Raw genomic sequence first — 10539 nt, 5'->3', positions numbered from 1 at the left:
TTTCAAAGAACCAGGACTTTATTTTAATATCATAGTTATTTAATTACATCAAATATGAAAAACATCCATGGTTTGATCCACTCACAAACTGTAAGTATGCCTCATTCATGGTTATCAACAGCGTAGTGGCGGATTCTGAATTTACAAACACCTGTTGACTGTATTAACAACCAGCCTCCTGTATGAGATTCATCAACAGTTTACTAAATAAATCATTTATCTGTTTTTATCATTCAATTTACCGGCTGAAGTTGAGGACGAGTCTCTCACATGTGATCAGTCTGTTTCACTGTGAGAAAATGAGGATGTGTTTATAATGGAGAGAACTGCTGTATAGTTGTATGTTTGGGCTTTGCTGCTCAGTACAGAGGTGGTTTAGTGGGACAGCTGGGATCTTTCTTGTTCTCCGCTGGTGGAGGTGGAATGTTTCGGGAGCAAAGCATCATGGGACGGGTGTAAAGCTGTGTACTGAGTTATGTTTGGACCAGCATTAATGTACATGAGGAAACTCCGTGGAGTGCATCTGATAAAAATATCATGTTAAAGGAAGAGTTTGGGTGGTTTGCAGTGGGGGGTTGTATGAGGTGCTTCTCCACAGTCAGTGTCAGACAGCTATACCGTCTGTTTCTGACGGGGAACTGAAGCCGTTATCTACGCTCTCGCCAAAGCAACCAGACTCCATTGAAAAAAGAAAAAAAAATGTTATCTTGCAAGAACACGGGAGTTACTGGTCTACTGCTGCCTCTATCGGTTATTTAGTTTGTGTTACTGTGGGACTTTGGTGAATCCGAACTAACCAAAGTCACACAATAACACAAACAAACTAACCGATAGAGGCAGCAGGAGACCAGCAACCCTCCGTGTTCTGAACGGTCAAATTACTATTTTTGTGAATGGAGTCTGGTGGCTTCGAAGAGAGCTATATAACGGCTTTAGCTCCCCGTCAGAAAGGGCTGTCTGACAGCGAGGTAAAGTGGTGAAAATATTCTAAATATAGCGTACACTTAAACTGATATTGTTGTTTTTAGGTGTGTAAAATGTGTGTTGCTGCTGGCCCTTTCCACAGCAGTACATCGCTTTGCTCCCGTGCCGGTGCTCCTGTCTGTTTCTACTGTAGTGATACACTGACTATGGAGACGTACCTCATACAACCACACTGAGAAACACTGGAACTATCCCCTTAAGGTAACTATCAGTCATGTTTGCATTTGTGGAGATTCTTAATCTTTCAACTGTGAAGGTTTCTTTCCCTTCTGATAAACTTTAGGAACATCTAATCCAGACAAACTGTACAGCAGAACTCCTCTATAAGTCATGATGACATCATCAAGCAGCCGAAGTAGCTCAACCAGCTTGGACAATGTTTGATGGCTCAAATGTCTTGCGAGTTTTATTAACGCTTAATTCATCTGTGAAAGCCATCCTCATACAGTCAGGGGTCATTGTTATGTGTGTGTGTGTGTGTGTGTGTGTGTGTGTGTGTGTGTGTCACTGCTCGTTCTGCTGTGTGTCTGTGATGGTGGAGACGGCGCCCTGGCCCTTGCTGACGTCACTGATACACGCCCACTGACCGTCCATCGACTCCTTCCACAGCGTCACCTGCAAGACAATCAGAAATACATGAGAGGAGAAAATAAACAAAGTGTAGACTAGTGCTGGGACGATTCACCTATCTCCTGATTCAATACTATCACCATGCTTAGGTGCCGATTCGATATGTATTGTGATTTTTAAGTATTGCGATTCAATATTACGATTTATTGTGATTGTTGTTAACTTTTTTAACACTAGACCATGGAGGGAAAAAGATGAATAGTACACTTCTAGGGACTTTTACTTTGTAAAATCTCTAAATGAATCCAGTAAAAATGTTTGATTCTCAGCATGCATGTAGTCAGAGATGTCCTGAAGTCAAATATATCAGGATCATTGTCAGGTATTATTTATTAAATTTTTTATCCAGCAACCCAAAAATCAAAGAATAAAGACATTTCCCTCACAGATTAGTGGTATTTTCTTTTTAATTTATAAGGGACATGTAATGTTTTATATTTCTGGTGAATATAATCCAAACAATCTTATTTCCATATATGTATTTTGTATATGCAGTTCCCTTTGTTAACACCTTATTTTGAAAACCGGACGTAGTCCCACGTGTCTACTTCCTCTAACTTCTCCAAGTCCGTCTCTAGCTCTCCCGTCAGCTCCGTTCTCTTTATACATCCATGGTCAGCTCCATCGGGGCCGTTTGAATGCATTTAACATAAATGTCAGTATCTGGGTGCTCTACAGTTGTAGCGTCGGCCCATTTGACCACGGAGATGAGAGCGACGGCCGGCTCGACCGCACGTTACCGCGATACGATAATGTTTCCTGAACCGTGACAGAGTTAGCATGCAGCTTTAGCCGTGATGTCTAGCTCTGCTTTTCCTGTCAATGTGTGAACCCCAAAGTGTTTCCATCCTTTACTGGATGTGTAGTGTTTACCACGCTGGATTTAAAATGGGAGGGTGCAGGTCGTATCCACGCAGACCCTCCAACGTTTTATACTTTCTGCGGTTTGTTTTGGTTGACGGATACGGAACGGATATGACGTCACGTTACTCAGACTACAACAATAAAAGCGGTAACTTCCTTCTACCTCCACATAGACTCAAATGAAGCCAATATATTGATTCTGGCGTTAAAACATCTATTTCAAAATCATAAAAAAAGCAATTTGCGATACAAAGGGGAATTGATTTTTTTTTCCAACCCCAAGTTCAGTGTCATTGTATAACTTTATATACTTCACCTTGTTGTCTCCTCCAGAAACAGCCAGTATATTTCCAGTGATGGACCAGCTGACGTGCCAAACAACATCATTAAACTTATGGAGCAGTTTGGCCGTCCAGGTGTTTCCTGCTGGGTCGTCACACGTCCAGATGAACACGCGTCCGTCCTGGAGAGGAAACAAAAACCTCATGTAAAAACAGTGACCTCTGGTGGGACAGTATGTGAGGGACCCAGCAGACAGAGTTTCATTCATCAGCTGCTGATAAAACCTTTTCCACTCTGGCCCGAGGTGGAAGAAGTACTCAGATACCATCGATACTAGATAGTAAAAGTCCTGAATTTAAAATGTTACTCGAGTAAAAAGTACAGAAGTATTATCATCAAAATGTACCTAAAGTATCAAAATGAAAAGTGCTCATTAGTGTGCATGCAGCCTGTTGCAGCGCTCCTGTTGGTTCTCTTCTTCTTACCTGTTTGATTGATTTACTAGTAACTGATTTAAGCTGCGTCCTCTCTAAACACGTTAGTGGAGAGATTCCTGGTCTGTTTTTTTACTGTGAAATTATATTGTAGCTTTATGTACATAATTTACATGTTACATACTCCCTTATATCTATTTTTTCTTATGTTTCTTAATGCTTTTATATATCAATAAAGTATTTCTGATTCTCCTGGCTTCTTTTAAAGTGTTATATTATTCTGTTTTTATCACTAACAAATACATGTAAGAGCATTTTAATATTGTAGTTTGTCAATGTGAAGATGTTTTTAGATACTTTGTGTATTACTGGGTAGATTAGTAGTATAATACTGCATCATATCATGTTTTTTTCCTTTATGTAATCAGTAACTAAAATGGTCAGATATATGGAGTCAAATCAGTCTCAATATTAATGAATGCACACAGAAGGATTCACAAATGTATTTTGTGATTTATATATAAATGACTCTCTCCACAAAAATACTTTTCAAAGCACAAAAAAATATGTTTCTTATCGTTGTATATAAATGTGAAGAAAAAAAAAAATCACATAAAAAATAAAGTTTACAAATATATTTCTGACGCACACACAAAAGTTTCTTGTTTTAAATAAACATAATAATAATCCACAAATATATGTATTTAAAAGTATTTGCACATTACATTAGTTATATTTGTGGATTTATTTAAAACAAGAAACATTTGTGTGTGCATCCGAAATATATTAATGAACTTTTTTTTTATATGTGTATTATTTATTTTTTTACATTTATATACAACAATAACTATTTTTGTGCGCATTGAACACTATTTTTGTGGAGAGAGTCGTTTATATATAAATCACAAAATACATTTGTGAATCCTTCTGTGTGCATTCATTAATATTGAGACTGATTTGACTCCATATAGATAAATGTAGTGCAGTAAAAAGTACAATGTTTCCCACTGAGATGTAGTGGAGTACAAGTAGAAAGTAACAGAAAATGAAAATACTCAAGCAAGTATGTCTAAATTCTATTAGGGTAGATGGACTGAGTTACATTCCCCCGCTGACTCTGACTCATTTTAAAATCATCACCCTTGCTTTATTAAAGCAGCAATAAAACTTAAAGCAGCCTGTTTATGACAATAAATGTTCTGTAACTTTCACCTCCAATCATGAAACTATTGAACTGTAATCTCTGGCTCCATCTAGTGGTAACCATTAATACAATAAAGATTCATTTAGTGTTCCTAGATAAACTGCTGATAAAATGAAGCAGAGTTTGATTGTTTTGGCAGCGATTCCCTGAAGAATATTTAGGGTGCAGCTGAGGAGCAGAGTCGAAGTGTGTTAATGAAAATATCACATAAATGATCCCTTTATTTCCAATAGATCTCACCTGGGAGCAGCTGGCGATGGTGCTGGTGGGAAGACCAATAGAAGGAGCCCAGCCGACGTCTCTCACCCAATCACTGTGAGCCTCCAGCTTCTGGTCCTCCTTCCACTGACCGTCCTCCTCTCTGGAGGCATCAAGTGACAATAAGTGACAGTTAGGAGTCTTTACTTTACAAAAATACACTGCTTCCCTGACACGAGCACTCCCAACTAAACTGGAAAAACAAAGTTTGGAAACTTGTGTTTGGTTGATTATTTCTCTGTTGTTACAATGCTAATGGTCATTGTATTTTACATCGTTGGAAAGCCTGTTTATTTACCTTCACAATGATGTCCAACTTGTAAGGATCATGCATTTGTGGGATGAGCAGCACAGCTGATTATGTGGGGAGCGCCCAAGAAAAATTTGCCAAAATGCTCCGTCAATGGTAAACAGTGTATTCTCCTGTTGGTGTTGACTCTTGATTTGAGTTGTTTGGTGGATTGGATGATTGAACTCTCTATCAGTAACAAGGAACAAACAAGGCATATTGGCAATGTTACATTTTATTCATTTAATACACCGTCAGGAGCCTCAGTAGCGGGTGGAAGATCCATACGCAGCCACAACAGCCTGGCACCTCCTCCTCATGCTGGTCACCAACCTGGTCACACGTTGCTGTGGGATGGCGTTCCATTCCTCAACCAGGATTCGTTGCAGGTCAGCCAACGAGGTTGTGTTGGTCACTCTAACACCTACAAGTTGATCCTACAAGTGTTCAGTTGGGTTGAGGTGTGGACTCTTGGCAGGCCGTTCCATTCTCTCTACTCCCATATTGTGGAGGTAGTCTGTGATAACCCTGGCTCTGTGGGGGCGAGCGTTGTCATCTTGGAGGATGAAATTAGGTGCCAGATTGTGGAGATATGGGATCGCCACTGGCTGCAGAATCTCATTCCGATATCTTTCTGCATTGAGATGGCCTTCAATGATGACAAGCCTTGTTTTGCCAGTGATGGAGATGCCGCCCCACATCTTGACACTGCCCCCACCAAAAGCTGTTACTCCATCGGTGCAACAATCAGCATAGCGTTCTCCACATCATCTCCATACTTTGACCCTTCCATCCAACTTTGGCAGACAGAACCTGGACTCATCACTGAACATGACATTCCCCCACATGTTCAGGTTTCATTGTCTGTGTTGTCGACAACAGCGCAAACGGGCCTGACGGTGAAGGGCAGTCATTGCAGGCTTCCTGGCAGCCTTATGAGAATACACTTTTTACCATTGGCAGAGCATTTTGGCAAATTTTTCTTGGGCGCTCCCCACATAATCAGCTGTGCTGCTCGTCCCACAAATGCATGATCCTTACAAGTTGGGCATCATTGCGAAGGTAAATAAACAGGCTTTCCAACCATGTAAAATACAATGACAATTGGCATTGGAACAACAGAGAAATAATCCACCAAACACAAGTTTCCGAACTTTGTTTTTCCAGTATAGTTAGCATTGCTCTGATCGACAGTTTAAAACAAAAAGGTCCCAAATACATGCAGCAAAACCACAGATAGCGCCTTAAAAGATTTTTTTGTGCCATTTTTCAATAGTGGCAATGAGAGTTATGAAAGGGGGAGAGAGAGAGAGAGAGAGAGGATGACATGCAGCAAAAGACCGTGGATCAGATTTGAACCTCGGGCCGCTGCGGTAAGAACTCAGCCTTGGTACTTGGGGCGCCGGCTCTACCAGGTGAGCTACCGGGGCGCCCCTTCAGACTAACACATGTTGTACACATGACAATAAATAAAGAACTTGAAGTCATTAAACGCGCCACAGAAAAGCAATAAACGCCACAGAAAGCCTATTAAACAACAACTTACTTCCAGAGTTTGACCAGGTTGTCGCAGCCTCCGGAGACGAAGCGTTTGACGTAGTTTGGTTTCTGACCCGACGGCTGATCGATCAGGCTGCCGGGAACGACGGCAGGAGCCCAACTCACCGCGTTACAGCCGATCTGCAGGAAGATTACTACCGAGTTAATAAACAGACACAAATCGGTACATCAGCAGCACGAGACAAACACCATGACCGAGTTAAGAACAGCACTGATGAACATAGATTTAAAACATTCTGGACAGCATTTCATTAACTGCACGACTCAGACGTGTGTCTCAAACCCACAGTGTGTGCGTTGCTGATCTTCTTGACGTCCCACTGCTGATCGCCAGTAAATGTGAGAATGGAAATGGCTCCATCGGAGCTGCCGCAGGCCAGAATCAGACCAAAGTCATAGGGACCCCAGCAGACAGAGTTCACTGTGGAGACACAGGAGGAGATTTAAAAACACTCAGACACACACACAAGGAACCTTTAAATATTTGAAAAACCAGACAGACTCCAGCTGATGGATCACACACTGATTTTACTAGAGACAGTCACAAATACACAAATATGAAGTACATTGAAAAACAACTGGTAAGATGTTTTAAATTTCCCCCGGACGTACAACGGAGCTACTGACCTGATGACTCGTGTCCGCAGTATTCATACATCTTGTCCCAGGATCCGTTCTCCTCCTTCCAGATGATGACTTTACGGTCGTAGGAACAGGAAGCCAGAATGTTGCCGAACATCGGGTGAGCCCACGCCACCTGCCATACGGGACCCTCGTGGCTACACAAATACAGAAACACAAATTTCGCTCAAAATACTCTGCGTGAAACCAATAATGTAAAACAAATACAGCGATAACGACAAGGCGAGCGCACATGAGACATCAGTGTTACAGCCCAGATTAAAGAACGGATTTCCCTGAATGTATAATCTGACTAAATAGCTGAGTATTACAGGAGACAATTTAATTCAAGGTGTTTTATTTATCTATGAGAAGTGATTTAAGCTGCTGGTTTGGCGTCTTACCCTCTGAGGTCTGCTACCAGGATCTGCCCTCCGTTTCTGACATCGAAGATCTTTACGGTGCGATCAGAAGAGCAGGTGGCGAGTCGGGTACCGTAGTAGTCCATTTGGGCATCGTGCTGAAACAAGACAGAGTAAATAAATAAATAATCTCCCCTTTACCTTTCCTCTTGATATTTTTCTGTAGACTGATATATAATACATTTATTGACTATATTCCTGCTTAAATTACAGTGTATACATTTTGCAAATACACAACAAATTTATTAAATTTGTATATGTTTGTTACAGGTCTGTGTGTTTGCCTGGGTGTGATTCCCTAGGTACCACCTTCCTCCCGGCCCTTGCTGTTGCAGCAGCTGGCTGGCCTCAGCTGAATCCTATCACTAATCATGGCTGGGGAATAAAAGACAGCGAGAGAGCTGCGGTCGGTGTCAGTGGACCAGTGACTCTAGTCGTACGACAGCTACCCCAGCTACTCTGTAATCGGTGTGTGACCTGTGACACACGTGAACTGTTATATATTTTAGTTGTAGATTGCGGCGACTATCTGATTTCGTCTTGAGTTAATAAAGCACTCCTTATTTTTGCTTACACCCGTTTCCTTGATTCTTTTTCCCAATTTAATGTTACTCTCCTCATCCGCTGGCCCAATCAGGGAACGTAACATAATGGAATTATGCAGTACTTTGACTATAACAGTGTATTTTTACAGCGTGGTATTAATACTTTAACTGTAACATAGTATTTTCAAAGTGTGGTATTAGTATTTTGACTGTAACAGAGCATTTTTACAGTGTGGTATTAGTACCTTTAGTGTAACAGAGCATTTTCACAGTGTGGTATTAGTACTTTTACTGGAGTAAAGTATCTGAATACTTCCTCTGTGTATTAATACTGCCAGCCACCGTGTCAGCTGTGACCTGCCGTACATTAACCTGAACCCAATACCAAAACAAAGACCCGTTCCTGAGGAAACACTGACTGACAGACATGCTCCATGTCACCATGTAAACACACAGGTGTGTCTCTGTGGTCTCTGTTGAGGCTGTTTAGAATCAACTCTGTCTCTGTAGTGAATGCTAACGGTAGCTTCAGCTAGCAGCTGTAAGTTTGGGGCTAAATGAGAAGAACTTACGATCATGTCCTCGTGGGAGGTGTCCACCGTGTTGATGACGGAAACCTGGAATCCACAAACACAGACATCCTCATTAAAGTGAGCCAGAGATACAGATCCTCTGTCAGCTAGCTCTCTGTCATTAGCCTCACTGCTAACAGGCTAACACGTCAGCAGCTAGCTAACGGTCGCCGTTAAACACGTTAAGCGTGATCAAACAGCTTCACCTGCAGCTCTAACATCACGTCACCACACTCACCATGACTGCGACTACAGCACAACACTACCCAGTGAGAGTACTCCTGATTCTCCTCTAGATGAATGAACCAGGTCCACTACTAGAGTCCGACGTGGCAACAAGAAGCCGCTTCACACACTGCAGGGTGCGACCACTATTTCTACCGGGTGGAAACAACCAAACAAAGGTTCCGCTTAGAAAATGTTACTTTGCATTCCATTAAATATAAAATGTAAACATCTAATAAATGTTACACAAAGACAAAGACAGACTGAGAGGCTATTAATATATTAATATATCAATATATTAATAAGCCTACCACAGTGTAGAAATACTCTGTTACTAGTAAAAGTCCTGCATTCAAAATCTTACTGAAGTAAAAGTACAACAGTATTAGCATCAAAATATACTTAAAGTAGATAGATAGATAGATATATAGATAGATAGATATATAGATAGATAGATATATAGATAGATAGATATATAGATAGATAGATATATAGATAGATAGATAGATAGATAGATAGATAGATAGATAGATAGATAGTTAGTAACTTTATTGATCCCGAGGGAAAATCAAGTTTCCAGCATCACAGTTCCATAGTGCAAAACATGTTAGTAAAAAGGCAGTAAAAAAGTTAGTAGTACAAAGTACAAAAAAATATACCAGATATAAAAATACAAGGAGATGAAGAAAACTGTTAAAAGTGAATATAGTGCAGGGTAACAGCTGTGATACAGGACTATTACAAAAAGTGAATATAGTGCAGAAGAGACTGTTGAAAATGTGTATAGTGCAGGGTAACTCCAGTAGCTTAGTCTATGAAAGTGCACTGTGTGCATTATTATCTGTTATCTATCTATCTATTAAAGTACTCATTATGCAGAATAATCTGTATTAAATTATTGTATCATAATTATTGATGCATTATTGTATGGAGGACAGAACCTGCCAAAAATAAATGAATAAATAAATAAATGACATAATAAATAAATAAATATGTCATTAAATGTAGGAAAAATAATATTAAAAATAAATGTAGCCATTAATTAATTGATAAAATGTAAAAAATATATATTTCTGTTTTAATTTGCTTATTTATTTATTTATCTATTTGTTTATTTATTTATTTGTCTTTGTATTAATTCCCTTATTTATTCACTCTTCTGGTTAATTTTCCCTTTTATTTGTTATGTTATGGTTTATTTTTGCATTTTTTTTTATTTATTTCACATTTGTTTTTAAATGTATGTATGTATTTATTTATTTATTTATACCTGCACGATTTTCCCTTCGCATTTCAGCCCTCATTTATTTCCAAATTTCGAAATATACCTAAAGTACCAAAAGTAAAACTACTCTTGACGTTTTACGCTCATCAACCGACAAAATAAAATATTAAATTATATAATAAAATATATAATACATTTTAATTAGTCGGCTCAGTGTCTATGTGTCCACACGGTGGCACCATAAACCTGAAACACTTCCGCCCTCACACAAAGAGCACAGAAGCAAAGAGACGACTCTGGTGTTTTTTTGACAACAACAGCCGCATTTTGGACTGAAACGCTTATTATATTTATAATATTTCATTCATTTTCATTTAAAAATTTAAAAATGTATTTCGAACATGTAGAATACAAAAAAGAAAAG

At 39.5% G+C, this 10539-nt stretch overlaps 1 protein-coding gene across 2 annotated transcripts; it reads right to left on the bottom strand.

Annotated features, from left to right (window-relative positions):
• Positions 1 to 9043, bottom strand: sec13 (SEC13 homolog, nuclear pore and COPII coat complex component). Of its 2 annotated transcripts, XR_012595445.1 has the most exons (10): positions 8904 to 9043; positions 8666 to 8710; positions 7531 to 7646; positions 7133 to 7284; positions 6793 to 6926; positions 6492 to 6625; positions 4639 to 4759; positions 2795 to 2941; positions 872 to 1599; positions 1 to 732 (listed from the first exon to the last, which is right to left on the bottom strand). XR_012595445.1 is itself a non-coding variant. In XM_074647498.1 (9 exons), the coding sequence occupies exons 1-9, from the start codon at positions 8904 to 8906 to the stop codon at positions 1489 to 1491; spliced, it is 963 nt and encodes a 320-aa protein (XP_074503599.1). In that variant the 5' UTR covers positions 8907 to 9043; the 3' UTR covers positions 1 to 1488. The 2 variants fall into 2 exon arrangements, 1 of the variants encoding a protein (XP_074503599.1); XM_074647498.1 differs by having other exon boundaries at positions 1 to 1599.
• Between the last annotated feature and the right edge of the window lie 1496 nt (positions 9044 to 10539).

Source organism: Sebastes fasciatus, chromosome 1 (genome assembly GCF_043250625.1).
Source record: "Sebastes fasciatus isolate fSebFas1 chromosome 1, fSebFas1.pri, whole genome shotgun sequence".
NCBI classification, from domain to species: Eukaryota; Metazoa; Chordata; class Actinopteri; order Perciformes; family Sebastidae; genus Sebastes; species Sebastes fasciatus.
Note: the sequence above shows the minus strand (reverse complement) of the source record. Positions and strands in the feature narration are given on the sequence as shown.